At 34.9% G+C, this 16,381-nt stretch overlaps 2 protein-coding genes across 5 annotated transcripts; one reads left to right on the forward strand and one right to left on the reverse strand.

The window, feature by feature from the left end:
• Positions 1-293: 293 nt before the first annotated feature.
• Positions 294-941, reverse strand: LOC114311536 (uncharacterized). The gene has a single exon (XM_028257679.2). It carries the CDS (start codon positions 939-941, stop codon positions 294-296), a length of 648 nt encoding a protein of 215 aa, XP_028113480.2.
• Positions 942-3,933: 2,992 nt separating this feature from the next.
• Positions 3,934-16,216, forward strand: LOC114308858 (cyclic nucleotide-gated ion channel 1). 4 transcript variants are annotated; one of them, XM_028254546.2, is made up of 9 exons: positions 3,934-4,159; positions 5,325-5,451; positions 6,427-6,994; positions 7,296-7,508; positions 8,337-8,632; positions 9,040-9,151; positions 9,244-9,480; positions 15,115-15,509; positions 15,662-16,216. In XM_028254546.2, exons 2-9 carry the CDS (start codon positions 5,423-5,425, stop codon positions 15,975-15,977), a joined length of 2,166 nt encoding a protein of 721 aa, XP_028110347.2. In that variant the 5' UTR covers positions 3,934-4,159; positions 5,325-5,422; the 3' UTR covers positions 15,978-16,216. The 4 variants fall into 4 exon arrangements, with proteins under 4 accessions (XP_028110347.2, XP_028110346.2, XP_028110349.2 ...); XM_028254545.2 differs by having other exon boundaries at positions 4,100-4,159; positions 5,311-5,451; XM_028254548.2 differs by lacking the exon at positions 3,934-4,159 and adding an exon at positions 4,193-4,259.
• The last annotated feature ends 165 nt before the right edge of the window (positions 16,217-16,381 follow it).

Here is a 16,381-nt window from a genome sequence, read left to right on the forward strand (position 1 = left end):
CCTTTTGCTTGATCATAATAGTCCAATTGGATATTAGCCTTGAGACACTCATCATAACTCAACATTCTATCCATGCACTGATACAATCCTTGCCTCACCTCCTCAACATTTAGATAATAACCAGCAGCATGTAAAGGTCTATGAAGTTGTGGTGTCCACCTTGCATCTATCTTATTCCAAATTGGTCTGTACTTTCTAACATTTCCTCCACAATTGAAAGCAATCTTTTCTTTAGCCAAATCCATCAACTCATAAATGTAACCCATAGAAGCCCTCTCCTCTGAATCAACTTCTCACAAAACACTAACCAAAGGTATTGTGCTTTTGATACAAAAAGCAACATTAGGCCAAAATTTTGGATCAAACAATACAATTGCACGAGCCTTTACCCCTTCAACCTTTTTTGCCCAACTACTAGAAGCCCACTTTTCTGAAGAAAACATAGCTTGGAGTGGTTGCTTTTGTTTGTAAAGACTTTGGAGAGTAAGATAAGCAGTGGCAAACCGTGTTACTGCTGGACAGAGTAGTTCACTGTTCTTTGTAAATGATCTCATCATTGAAAGAACCCAACAATGTCCATATATAAACTTGACCACTTGCCTAGCTAACGAGAGAGTTTGGTCACAAACTTTCAATTTTCCAATGTCCTCCAACATTAAATCAATACAATGCGCAGCACATGGAGTCCAAGACAACTTTTTCCTCTTCTCCATAAGTCTCGACCCGACATTGACATAGTTTGAAGCATTATCAGTAATAACTTGAACAACATTATCTTCCCCAATTTCATCTACGACACTATCAAGATAATTAAACATCAACTCCCCATTTTTTATAGTATCAGATGCATCCATTGATTTTAAAAACCAAGTTCCAGCAGGGCTATTCACAAGAAAATTAATAAGAACTCTACTTTTCCCATCTGTCCAACCATCAGACATAATTGAGCATCCATATTGTTTCTATGCTTTCTTATGTTCCTCCATCATGACATTTATATCCTCTACTTCTGTTTTAAGAATCCAAGTCCTCAATTCATGCATAGAAGGGGGTTTGAAACCAGGTCCATAATTTGCAATTCCATCAACTGCAACTACCCAATACGGATCATTTACTAAATTAAATGGAAGAGCTTTGCAATATATAAAACACCCAATCTTTCGACACACATCTTTTCTTTCTTCTTGTTTCTATTTGGAGTTCAGTGTAGATTGTCATGCTTGAGAACTAGCAAATTTATCCATTGGACCCCTCGGTTTTGGTGGTTGTGTCATACCACCAGTATCGCCTTCAATAGATTGAGAAACACCACTCTCGCCCTTTGCTCCAGCACCCATCCCAATTTCATATAGCATCTCATTACGGGCACTTTTTTGCTCAAAGAAATTTTTTAATGCTTGTTGGCATTCCAACTTTACATTTTCAGGAACTTTTGAACACGGTTTAATGCCTTTATGCGTACCGGCTAGATGATTTTTAAATCGACTTACAGTACCACTACAAGTTTGATCACAAAATTTGCATCTAAAATATTTTTCCCCATCAATTTCTTTTACATACTTCCAGACAAAATCTTTTATTTGGCCTTTGGGTTCAGTCATATTTTTTTTTGTTATCCCCACCAACTTATCTACTACAAAAATAAACAAATAAAAAAAATAAAAACAAAAAATATACTGGTTAGGTGGGATGGGATGGAAAAAAAATAAATAATAAATTAATAATAATAAATTAAGATTTATAAAATAATAATAATAATAATAAACTAAAGGAGAAAAATCTCAATAATAATATTAAATAATAATATATTAGACTAATAATAAATTAATGAGGGAGGAGCTCAGTTATATAATATATTAGACAAGTACAGATATTTGTGTGCACTAAAACAGAGAAGAGAAGCATCAGCCCTTGATAAAAAAGATGCAACGAGAGCAGAGAGAGAGACGATGCAGACAAAACGAGAGAGAGAGAGAGAGACGATGCAGACAGACAGAACGAGAGAGAGATGATGCACAGAGAGACGATGCAGACAGAACTGAACGAGAGAGAGACTCGACTCAACTCAAGAGAAAGAGAGAGAGAGAGAGACTTCGTACCTGGAAAACCCTAGTTCGTTGGAGAAGATTAGAAGACTGATTCGAACTTGTTGGGACTCTGATTTGAAGAATATGGACTTACAAGGTATTTATATCTTCTTCTTGAGCAATTTCTGTTTCAATCAAAGTCTTTTTTCTTTTTTGATTTTTGAAATCGAACTCCTCAAAAGGCTTGCGCCTCGCTGTCGAAAGCATGAAAATCGTATAAAGCGTGACAGGTGCTTATGCCTCTGTGTTTGATACATACGCATAGCTAGTGTCTCGCCCAAAAAATAACGCATCTATGCGTTTTCCGTATGCCTCGCCTCAAGTCGCGTCTCAAGTCGCGCATCGCATCATATACGCCTTTGAAAACTTTGATATTTTTCATTACACGTATTTATCACCAAAATGTGTAATTAAATTTTTTTTTTTAATATGTGTTGGACATGTGAACAAAATTCTTAACAATATGAGAGAATTACACATTAGTGACGATAAAAAATATATATTTATAAAAAAGTGATAAGTATTAATAATTTAATTAATTTTTTTTATTTTTTTGTAAATATTTTTCCTGATTCTACTTATGTGTAATTCCCTTTAAAAACATAAGCTACTTTGAGTATTTTACTCTAAAATAATAAAATCAAGGGGAAATTACCCCCCAAAAAAAAATTTACACCACAAATGAATTTTTTTTTTTTTTTTTTTTTTTAGTTACAACACTAACACATAAGAATAGTTGCACCAAGTACATGGAGGATTTACACCTTGCACACAATAAAATTACACCACCATGAAAATACAAAAAATTTGACTATCTTACTGCTTTCATATTTTCCCTAAAATCAAGTACATTATTACCCACATTTAAAAGGGAAAATAATAGTTAAGTAGTAAATTCACAAAATAATTTTAGATACATTATAAAGTTTATAAAATTATTTTTTAATGTTACAAAATTTATCATTAAAATATATATATATATATATAATGATTTTTTAAATTACACTGAAATAAAATTCTCCCTAATTAAAATAAGGAGGAGGATCCCTCCAATCCAGATTTCAAATTGGAGGGCACTGTTTGGGTTCGTGGGATTCACCACGGACTCCGTATTGATAATCTGAATCGTTTATTTTGTGGTGTATTTCGTTCACAAAAAAAATTAGATCTATTCGATAATAGTATAGTTTATTTTTAAAAATACAACAATTGTATATTTTTTTAGTAAAAAATTGAACAATTACAATTATCGAATTGATCTAATTTTTTGTGTGAATGAAATATACGAAATACTTATTAAAATGAGATTCATAATGGACCCCATGAATTTAAATAGTGACTTCCAATCCAAAATGAGAACTAAAGGGGATCCTTCTTAAAATAACAATAAATAAAAATTAAGTATAGTGTTATTAATTATTTAAATTTTAATATTTTGATTGCCCATTTTTTTTTCATCAATTGGACAACCAACCACTCTATCCACACACGCAGATGTACATGTGGTCCCACACAAAAGGTCAAATCCCTAATGGGAATTAGACTATTCTCCCGCCAAGTTTTTTTCTCTCTCTACTCACTCCCTAAAAACGGTCACTGGTCAATGCAGTCTCCACGAACCTTCTCTCTCTGCTTTTGCTTGCCAATAGGCTTCGTTTGCGATTGGTCTATTTTAATTCACAGATTAAAAGTTTCATTTGAATTGAATTTTTTTCATTTGTCTAATTTTTATGAAAAATAAAATAAAATAATTATAATTTAAATATTATATTATATTTTATTAATATTTTAACTTATTTTATTTTTTTAACTACTTTAACTAAAAAGCCAAGCCAATATGCCAAACGAGTGCTGCGACGCTGTCGTCTTCAACTCTTCATTCAACATTCAATTCAAGGAAAAAAACACACACATCAAAACCGTTTGGTTTCCGAGAAAAGTCAAGAAAACAAAAGCAAAGTTTGCGAAGCTAAGTGGTACATATATATATATATATATAATTACATAATATTGTGTCAGATAATATACAGAACCTCGTGCTTAAGCGACCTCCACACAACTGCTTTGCTGAGGTGAGGTTTTACTTTGGTTTTCATCTGTTTTCTCGGCAACCAAACAGGAAATTACATATGGTGCTCTGTGTTCTCGCCGTTTCTCCGTTTTCTACCTTTGGTTAACATGGAACTTTTGTGTCGATAGTGAATTTATGAGAAAATTCTTTAATTTTTGTTCATTGTTGTTGTTTTGGTCTTAATTCCCATTGTCGTGTGTATGTGCAATCTCTGTGTATTATTATTTTCCCTTTTCTGCTTCCTACAATTCTGTTCTTATTGGTGAATTTACAATCACATCAAGAAGACACACATGGTTTTAATTTATCAATCTCTCTCTGTGTAGGATTTTAGAGCTTGTTTGATTGAGCAGATTATAGCATAGAATTGAAATAGTTAATCATGGTACTCATATTTCATTGTTTGGTTGAATGGGCGGATGGATATTCTATCCAACAAAATTGATGAATTTTTTAATCCTACAACTAATAAAGCAAAACAAACATATATATTTGAGATAATATATTTTCATATCGATTGTAAAATAAATGTAGACAATAGGTAATTATTTATCTCACTAATCCAGCTGGATAACCGATCATACACAAATCTCATGTATTGTTAATCCCCTCACTATAAATCGTACTAATCAAACAAGGCCTTAGTTTTAGGAAATGAGGGTGAGGTTTATTTGTCAATGATCGAGGCATGTTAAAAGGTTTGATATTGGACTTGTTAATTATGATGTCTGTATGGGCTGATTCATATTACTAATTAGGGCATGCCATAAACTTGTCAACCCCAATAGTTAGATGAGTGGCAAGTTGAGTTGAGTCATGATAAGCATCTCAGGAACAATAGGTTACAAGTTCGAATTGCATGACCTGTGTACATGTAAGGAAAAAGTACAAAGTGGCTGCTCTCAGGTTCGAATCCACATAATCAAGGTTGATGGGTAGAGTTTTAACAACTAAACTAGTGGTCCCTGTTAAGTTGTGTAATTTGTATATGTAATTATATACACATGAATATGTACACATACATATAATAAATGTATACCTAAAAGAAGGATGAAATTTGAAACCTCTACTGCCAATTTAACGATATTGTTATATACCTTTTTTTGCTGCGCTTGTGCATTTGAGATAGTAAAGAAAGTTTCCAATTGTAAGGTGGTATTTTGCAGGGGGTTTGTATGATACTTCAAAGTTGCAAGTAAAGTCCATCCTAGTCCGCTGGTGAATTAGTTGTATTGGATACTGTGCAGACAGATTTCCTAAAGTCATGAATTTCAGGCAAGATAAATTTGTAAGGTTAGTTTGTTTGATTCTCCTGTACTATCCGGTCATGTTCTATTGATGTTATTTCTGTCACTCTGTTTTTGTATATGTAACTTCTTTATGTGGTAATACAGGACATCTGGAATACAGAGGATAAATCACGACATTACTAGTCATAATTTATCATATATTTGTTGTGTTATTGATTGATTTGATTTGAGATGTAGCATCAAACCCAGTAAGATGATGAAGCTTGTATTAGACACTATGATGGGGTAGATATTATAAACTTACTTTTGTACGAGTTTTATCCTCTCTTTTTTTTTTTCTTTTTTTTTTTTAATATTGAATTTGTTGATCATATGATGAAATAAGTAGTTGGATAGGAAGATGGGTGTGAAGACATTCTGGAAGACCTCAGATTGGCTCATATAATTTTCTCTATACAACATGACCAGTTGTTGGATTGAGTGGTTTCCCCCACTACCAATAACCATCTTTCAGCACATACAAGACAAAAAGACATGAATGAACAATTAAAAAAAATCATGAAAAAAGAAAGAGGACTGGAATCTACACATTGATTATTTTTTTGCAATTTTTTTGAATGGTATGCGTCAGTTCAAGTCTTGGTCGGGATATGGGTGGTGGGTTCAAGTCCTGATTGAAAATATTCTTAAGAGCAAACAAGCATAGTTAATCCTTCATCGTATAATAAGATCTTCGTAGTGCATCTATTTACATTCTGACCTTACATTAGACCACATACAAGGTGACCAATAGGCCAATATCGGATTTTCAGCTACGCTTCTGATCCCCAGAATAATGCATTATTGATGGCTAGTACTGTCCAATCAGGTCATATTTTAGAAGAAATTCAGCGTGGGCTTGTGGTTTCAATGTTTTTTTTTTTTGGTAAATATTTTCTTGTTTTGTTACCATGTATTACATATTTCCATCGTAATTGAATTTGGACATGCATTCAGTTGTGATGACCCTTTTCTTCAGGTTTGAGGATTCAATTTCAGAGAGATCTTTAAGTTTTGAGCGTTCCACCGAGGATGGACTACGTACTAGAAGAAGCAGATCAATTGTAGGCTCAGTATTGGGGAGTATTCAGAGAGGATTTGAGAAAGTTTCGAAAAGGATTAGAAGCTTAAAAAAACCGTTAGGCAGAAATCAACTCAATGATCAGCCAACAAAACAATTGGGTCATAAGAAGACAATTCTTGATCCACAAGGGCCATTTCTTCAGAAGTGGAACAAATTTTTTGTGCTTGCTTGTGTGATTTCTTTGTCCTTGGATCCCTTATTCTTTTACATCCCTGTGATTGATAGCAAAAAGAAGTGCCTCAGTTTGGACCGCAGTTTGGGGATCACTGCTTGTGTTCTTCGCTCGTTCACTGACGTCTTTTATATACTTCACATTCTCTTTCAATTCCGTACTGGGTTTATTGACCCTTTTTCTCGAGTATTTGGAAGGGGCGAGTTAACTAAAGATCCTTATGCTATCGCAAAAAGATACTTGTGCTCCTACTTCATTATTGACATTTTAGCAATTCTACCCCTCCCACAGGTATGTTCTTTTTTTTAGTGAATCTGGGCTATCACTAGGCCACAATCCTCTTGCATTAATAATATCAATCTAGTCCCTACTATTTCATAGAAATACAGCCAAAGGGAATGTACAATTGCTTCTTTTTTTCTTTTTCACTTGTGTGATTGTGAAAACAATTTGATTTTGATGTTTACATTGAATAATGAAGCCATTTTGTTAAATATTTTCTAATTTACAGTGAAATCCAGTGCATTAACTTCATTTGATTAAAAAGCTTCTGTTTAATTGCATCTTCTGGTGTACTCTTTGATCTGTTCAGTTGGTGATTTTAGTTATTATCCCAACAAATGAAGGCCCAGTTGCACAGCTTACAAAGGAATTGTTGAAGGCGGTAATTTGGACCCAATATTTTCCTAGAGTTATTCGGATCTACCCTCTAGTTAAAGAAGTGACACGTACATCTGGCTTATTTACGGAAACGGCATGGGCTGGAGCTGCCTTTAATCTCTTTCTCTACATGCTAGCCAGTCATGTAAGTTCTATCTGATTTTTATCTTATTCTCAACACTCCTAAGAATCAGAATCTCATGAAAACGATTTTGTCATGATTGTCACTTTGCTATTTGTTTCTTTTGCTCTCTCTTATGTAATACTTTGAATTAAATTTACTTTTGGGGATTTTAGGTAAACTTGTGCACAGATACAGGATGCATAGGGACATTGAAACACCTGTGATGCTCTGGGGATAGCCATTTGTAGAATTCAAATCATAAAAACATAAGATAAATTAATGAAGGAGTTCTTATAATTTGACTTTAAAAAACAAGGGTACATAAAATCATGGTATTGTGGAAAGAATAACTTGTCCTTGTTTCAACTTGTAGTTTCACAATACAATCTTCCGTGTTCTTAGCAATGATCCATCCAAGTTGTTTTCATTTTTTTCATATCATGGAATTATCTTTTTGTTTGGTTGAAAATATATTTTTACAATGACCAAACCGCTGGACTTAACCATGGATACACCAAATTAAGGTAAAGAAGGAACACAAACACAACAAGATTTGTGTTGTCAAGTGTATGGCTAGACTACTTCCAAGGAGGAGCAGAGAAGAACCTGCTCCTAAATTGAAGTCGTGAGGTGTCTCTAGCATCAAGAAATTGTGATTCTTCTTTGCTTTAGAAAACGGTTGAGTGGCTATCCTGGATTGTGCTTATGTTTACAACCAAAAAAAAACCTTTGCACTGATTTAAAAATCTAATGACCATAACTTGATATCTATTCACTAGAAAGATTCTCTGTTAAGTTTGGAGACATCATGTCTATTGTTCTGACAATAAAATGAATCTGATGTACCAGGTTGTTGGAGCCTTCTGGTACTTGTTCGCAATAGAAACGGAATATAGGTGCTGGCGTAAAGCATGCAAGGATCAAACTTGTATTGATGATCTCCTTTTATACTGTGAAGAAGCAAATAATGATAGATTTTCGCATCTGGATGGTTCTTGCCCTCTTCTTGAACCCAGTCAAATAAAGAACTCAACAGACTACGACTTTGGAATATTCCTCGATGCTCTTAAGTCTGGTATAGTTGAAACAAGAGATTTTCCAAAGAAATTCTTCTATTGTTTTTGGTGGGGGCTGCGAAATCTAAGGTTGGTGCATATATGATCATTTAGTGATTGAGCTATTCTAGTTTAGTGTTGCTTCATTCAGTTAAATTCTTGCAGATAAATATTTTTTTGGAATTCTTCTTTTTCCTTTGACAAGTGACAGGGTTGTTTGACTTCTTCCAGAGTTCTCAATATTCTCAATATTAAAATTGTATTCCTCAGTTTCTATCTTTAAAGGCAAATTAAACTTGACCCCCCTCAACTAAGGGCCATTATCACTACACCCCCTCAACTAAAAAGTGCTACATTTGACCCTTTGATCTTTTGATTTGTTTCATTTCGATATCAACCTTCTGTATTTAGTTTAAAAATATATGCGCTGGCTTATATGAAAAACTGCAACCTTATTTTGGAGCGAAAGTAATTTTTCAGTTTTACTCTTTCTGCAGTTCTTTTGGCCAAAATCTCAAAACCAGCGTTTTTGTTCGGGAGATTATCTTTGCTATCTTCATTTCCATCATTGGATTGGTTCTATTTTCGTTTCTCATTGGCAACATGCAGGTAAATATTCAATTCATTGTAGCAAATTATCGTACTCATCCATATTATATTTGGTGCTGAAGTGCTAAACCATTGTTTCGCCGGCTGTTCAGAAATATCTGCAGTCTATAACCGTCCGAGTAGAAGAGATGAGGGTAAAAAGGCGGGATGCAGAGCAGTGGATGGCCCACCGTATGCTCCCTGAGAACCTGAGGGAGCGTATTAGGCGCCACGAACAATACAAATGGCAAGAAACCAGAGGTGTTGAGGAAAAGTCTTTGATTTCTAAACTTCCTAAAGACATCAGAAGGGACATAAAGCGCCATCTTTGCTGGTCTTTGCTCAGAAGGGTAAGTGCATTTCTGTGTCTCCTCTACATTTAATTAGTATTCTTCATGGTGTGAGCACATGAGTGCATTGTCAGGGACAATATATGATTTCTCACAAGTAAATCAATTAATATATATAAAAATTAATACAAAAAATTTAAATCAACGATACAAAAATTTTTTCGTGATTCCCTCAATATGAGGTACATCTCGAAATCCGATTCTACTATCAATCAATAGTTTTCAAATGATTACAAATGAGACACAAATGGTCTTACAAAATCATCGTTAGGTGAATTCTAAATAATCACAAATAATCAAGAGGAAAGACCTCACTAAATAGATAACAAAAGTTTTCAAAACAGAATTGTAGAAGACCCAAATCAGATTTCGCTGAAGAAATACTCAGCAACTAAACGGAGCCCTTGAATATGCACACAAGAATCACACAACAAGCTTGATATATATATTCACCGAACTGGATTACCCAGGAAGCACTCTCTCATTGAATTAAATATGAATCAATATTAGCAGCCAAAAACCCACCGAAAACTATGTACCTAGCTGTCGCTGTGCCTCCTACTAATTAAATAATATTTTTTGGGCTTTTTATCAAAACCGTAACTGTTACCAAATAGATTATTAAATATATATTGGGCTTCCAAAAGTTAGATATAATATATAAAAAATATATTATAACTAACACCAAACTAAATTAAATTCTTTTAATAAACCAATTGAGTCTTGTACTCCAATAAGGAGGTATACCCAACAATTCCCTCCCTACCAACTTAGGTGGAGACATCAACCATACCCGCCAAAGTTCGACAAAGTTCGACACTTTAAATGTTTGTCCCTCGACAAAGTCTTAGTCAACATATCCGAAATATTATCATCTGTGTGAACCTTTTCGAGTTGCAATAATTTCGAATCTAACACATCACAAACCAATGGTATCTCACATCAATGTTTCGATCTCGAATGAAAAGTAGAATTTTTACTCAAAATAGTATTTTGACTATCACAATAAAGTACATACCTTTTTTGATTCACACCCAACTCTTGCAAAAATTTCTTCAACCATAACTCTTCCTTGCAAACTTCCGTAATGACAATAAATTCAGCTTCGGTAGTTGAGAGAGCAACACATTTTTGTAATTTAAATTGCCATGTCACAACTCCCCCTACAAAAGTCATTAAATACCCCGAAATAGATTTCATGAATCAACATCACCGGCCATGTCGAAATCTATGAACCCATCAAGCATCTGCTTACCATTCCTAAAATACAAACACAACTTTGAAGTCCCTCAAAGATACCTTAGAATCCATTTTACCGCTGCCCAACGTTCTTTACCTGAATTAGAGAGAAAACGACTCACCACACCAACGGTATGAACAATATACGGCCTTATACAAACCATGGCATACATCAAAGAACCAATCGCTGAAGCATAAGAAATTTTCAACATCTCTTTCCTGTCTTTCTCACTTATAGGATATTGATTCGAACTAAGTTTGAAGTGACACACAAGTGGACAACCAACCGACCTGAAAATTTCATCAAAGTCAATACCTTTCTTTTCCCCAAAACCTTTCACAACAAGGCGTGCCTTGTACCTTAAATTCTTGCCATCATTCTTCAATTTGAAAACCCACTTATTTTTTAGCATTTTCCCCCCCTTAGGTAACTTCACCAAATCATAAGTGTGGTTTTCAAGTAAGGAATTTATTTCCTCTTCCATGGCCCTTTTCCAATCACCTTTCTTTACATGCTCAATTGCTTCTTGGTAGCCCTCGGGCTCCCCTTGATCAGATATCAACACAAACTCATTGGGATGATACTTTTTAGAAGGTTGTCAGTCCCTTGTAGATTTTCTCAACTCAAGTTGTGGTGGCGGTTCTTGAGTTGGATGTTCTTCCTTAATTTCGGGCTCAACTTCATTAGGATTAGCATCATCATCTACATCTTCACAAGGTGGCCACACATCTCCCCCATTTTCATCATCAATTGAAGATGAAGGAGATGGATCCACGTCAATGAGATCACTAGTTTTTTGTTCCAATTGATCACATTTACCAAAGTCTTCAATTGTTTGGTCTTCAAGAAACACAACTTCATGGCTTCAGATAACTTTCTTATCGATCGGATCCCACAATCTATAACCAAATTCATCACGCTCATAGCCAAGAAAAATGCATTGTCTTGACTTGCTATCAAGCTTGGACCTCTCATCCTTTAAAATGTAAACAAAAGTTAGGCAACCAAACACTGTCAAATACTCGTAAGACACATCTTTATCAGTCCAAACTCTTTCGAGAATATCACCATTCAAAGGATAGGAAGTAGACAAATGGATCACGTCAACCGCTGTCCTCATTGCCTCACCCCAAAAGGATCTTAACAATTTAGCATGTGAAAGCAGACACCTTGTTCTTTCCACAATAATGCGGTTCATCCTCTCGACAACTCCATTTTGTTGAGGAGTTTTCCTAACTGTCTTTTGATGCCGAATACCTTGGTTATAACAATACTCATCAAATGACCCAATGTATTCACTACCATTGTCTGTTCGGATGCACTTCAATGTCTGCCCTGTTTCTCTTTTAACCATGGCCTGAAAATACTTAAACACATCTAGAACTTGATCTTTAGTTTTTACTGCAAAAGCCCAAACTTTCCTTAAATAATCATCAATGAAAGTAACAAAATAAAGTGCACCACTATGTGTTTTAACTTTTAAAGGGCCATAAACATCCGAATGAATCACCTCCAAAACATTTTCTTTTCTAGAAGCAATATTTTTATGAAAAGAAACTCTATGTTGTTTACCCGCCAAACAATGAACACAAGTTTTAAGATGTGTATCTTTCAAACCAGGTAGAAGCTCTTTCTTAAACAAAACTTGCAGCCCCTTTTCACTCATGTGCCCAAACCGCTTATGTCAAAATTCGGTAGAAGTATCATTCTCAAGTGCATTGATAACACCTTTACAAATTTTTTCTTGCATCGAATAAAGTGTGTTGAGTCTTCTTGCACTTAGCCACAACCAAAGAACCCTTTGTGAGCTTCCATTTTCCATCACCAAATTTGTTGTTGTAGCCTTCATCATCTAGCTTCCCGGTAAAGATCAAATTGAGGCGAATGTCTGAAACATGCCTCATATCTTTAAGTAACAACTTGCAGCCCAAATTTGTTTCCAAGCAAACATCACCCATGCCAACAATCTTGGACAAACTTTCATTATCCATTCAAACACACCCATAATCTCTTTTGGTATAGGTAGTGAAGAAATCAACTTGAGAAGTCACATGAAAAGAAATACTGGAATCAATCACTCAATTGCTCTCTTGGCCCACAAAATTGACACAATCATCTTCACAAACGACCATGAGATCACCATCAGTAGTAACCGCCGTTGTGTCTTTTTGCTTCTTATCCACACTTTTGTCACGCCTTTTCTCCTTGTTCTTGAGCTTTTGGCATTCTCGCTTCATGTGCCTTTTCTTATGGCAATAATGGCACTCAATGTCTTTTTTTGAAAAAGAACCATTTCTTGATTTGTCACGGCTTTGATCACGACCATGAGGAGTCTTACTCCTCCCCTTTGTTTTGCTTCAGCCTCTCACAACAAATGCTTCCGAATGAAAGAAACTCGCTGATTTTCTTCTAATTTCTTTATTCAATAAGCTACTAGTAACTTGGCTCATTATGACAATTTCATCGAGTGTCGAATTATTAATTGTCACAACCAAAATCTCCCAACTTTTGGACTAAGAATTAAGTAGTATCAAAGCCTGCAACTCATCATCAAAAATAATTTTCATAGAAGCAAGTTGGTTAATAATACTCTTTATTTCATTCAAATGTTCCGGAATAGGGTTGCCATCTTTGTATTTTAGATTAACCAACTTTCAAAACAGAAAGGCTTTATTTGTGGCTGATTTTCTGTCATAAAGGCTTTCTAATTTTTTTCATAACTCATGTGCTGAAATTTCAATAGCAACATGATGAAACACACTGTCATCCCCATTGATGAATAACACCAGCGACTTTTTGATTAAGTCTCTTCTTTCATACCCTCGAGTTTGCCACTATCACTCTCAATGGGTCCATACAAATCTTTATAAAATAATAGGTCCTCCATTTTAGTTTTCCAAATTACCCAATTGCTTCCATTGAAGCTAGACATACGACCCACATTCCCCTCCATTGATTTACACAAATAAATAAATTCAAATAACTATAAGCTCTAATGCCAGTTGTTAGGGAAAATAGATGATTTCCCACAAGTAAATCAATCAATGAAAATAAAAACTAATGCAGAAAAATTAAATCAACAACACAAGAATTTTTACCTGGTTCTCTGAATGTGAGGTACGTCCATGAGATCGAAATCCGATTCTACTATCAACTAATAGTTTTCAAACGATTACAAACGAGACATGCATGGTCTCACAAAACTACCCTTAGGTGAATTCTAAATAATCACAAATAATCAAGGGAAAAAATCTTACCAAATAGATAAATAAAAATCTTCGAAACAGAGCTATAGAAAACAGGAATTAGACTTTATGGCTGCTGAAACACTCAGCAAACAAATGGAGCCCTTGAATATGCACACAAGAATCACACAGCAAGCTTGATATATATATATATATATATATATTCACCAAATTGGATTACCCAGCAAGCACTCTCTCACTGAAGTAAATATGAATCAATATTAGCAGCCAAAAACTCACTGAAAACTATGCATCCAGCAGCCGCTGTGCCTCATATTAATTAAACAATATTTCTTGGGCTTTTTATGAGAGCCCTAACTGTTACCAAACAGATTATTAAATATTCATTGGGCCTTCAAAAGTTAGATATAACATATAAAAAATATATTATAACTAACACCAAGTTAAATTAAATTCTTTTAATGAACCAATTGGGTCTCATATTTCAATAATGAGGTATACCCAACATGCATCATCATGTGCTGAGAAGCACGGATACTTCTAAGAAAATGACATGTTGTGTTGGACATCGTGTCGAACAGAGCACAACATAACACTCATTGGACACTTACACCTGTCAGCGACATGTCCAAACGCATCCTACTATTTTTTAAAAATTCTAGACTCCGACCCTATGTTACCTAGAACGTGGATTGTTCCAGTGCGTGGAACAGGAATGAGAACGGGAACGGGAACGTGGAACGCCACTTCAAATATTTTGAAAACATGAATATTTATCACTTAGACACACATGAAACATATTTACAAATTTGATCAAAATAACTTGGAATTGAATGATAAAAGAAAAATAATGTATATTTACACTTATTATTCTCCTTTAAACTTTAGAAATTAGTGTCACATTGTGTTTTATTATCATCATTGAATTAAATATTCATATACATAATATAATACTTTCTTATCCTTATAAGTTTATATGACATATAGTGATATATAAAATTATATATTTTACATGTACACCCCATGTGTCGTATCCTATTTTTTTTGAAAATTTTTGTGTCATGTCACGTGTCTGTCTGTGCTTCTTAGACAATGTGCATTAGGAAGTAGTTTTCAGATTCTATCAATACATATTTTTCTTGTCGTCGCAGTACTTGAGAGGTTTTATAAAAAAAATTTCCCCTTCAGGTGCCATTGTTTGAAAAAATGGATGACCAATTGTTGGATGCAATGTGTGATCATCTCAAGCCAGCTCTTTACACACAGGATAGCTTCATAGTTCGTGAAGGTGATCCGGTTGATGAGATGTTTTTCGTCATGAGAGGCAATCTTTTGACAGAGACCACCAATTGGGGAAGAACTGGTTTTCTCAACTCTGTTAATCTCACAGCTGGTGACTTTTGTGGAGAAGAGCTTCTTACATGGGCTTTGGATCCCAACTCTTCCTCCATTCTTCCTACCTCAACCAGAACTGCACGAGCCGTAACAGATGTTGAAGCTTTTGCCCTGATGGCTGATGATCTGAAGTCTGTGGCTTCACAGTTCCGGCGTCTTCAGAGCAAGCAACTCCAGCACACCTTCAGGCAAGTATTAGATTTTTGTCCTCCAAGTGTCTGGAGCGTGTCAGTGTCTGAGACAGACATGCTACCTTCTTAGAAGTGCCCGTGCTTCTTAATTGTTACTAATTGCACTAATGGGGCCAATAACATTACTATTGTTCTCACTACAATTTCAGGTTCTACTCACAGCAGTGGAGGACATGGGGAGCATGTTTTATACAAGCAACATGGCGGCGACACTCTAATAGGAAGATTGAAAAGTCCTTGCGCGAGGAAGAAGATAGGCTCAAGAATGCTTGGGCAAATGAGGTTGGAGCCTCACCAAGCCTCGGTGCCACCTTTTATGCATCAAAGTTTGCTGCCAATGTTCTACGAGCTCTACATCGCAATCAACCACAAAATACCAAATTGTCTCCCAGGTTGTCACCCAGGTTACCACCGTTACTGCTCCAGAAGCCATCGGAGCCTGATTTTACTGCCCATGATAATTAAAAAAGGTGTAATTTTTCTTTTGTAATGAAAATGGCAGTTACTTAAATATTTCATGATTTGTACCCAACTATAGTCTATAATCATCTATAAATTTTGAGGAAGAAGTTGAGATGACCATTACGAGAGAATTAAGGGGGCATGTTTGGTACTGTTTTCGTTTTCTGTTCTGGAAAATAGAAAATGGAAACTGACAAATATTGGATAGTTGAATGACAATAACTTCTGTTTGGTTGGTAAAACCAATTGCAGAGTGTAAAGGAACAGAGTATAGCTTACTTTTTATATCATGGATTTAAAATTCTTAACATGTGTGGGGGAAAAACTTTTACAGCGAAGAAAAAGATGTAAAAAAATAAAGAAGAAAAAAAGAGAGGCAATATTTAATAACTCATCTGGAAAGTGAA

The sequence above is a fragment of the Camellia sinensis genome, chromosome 5 (assembly GCF_055761805.1).
Source record: "Camellia sinensis isolate YWXY chromosome 5, ASM5576180v1, whole genome shotgun sequence".
Taxonomy (NCBI): Eukaryota; Viridiplantae; Streptophyta; class Magnoliopsida; order Ericales; family Theaceae; genus Camellia; species Camellia sinensis.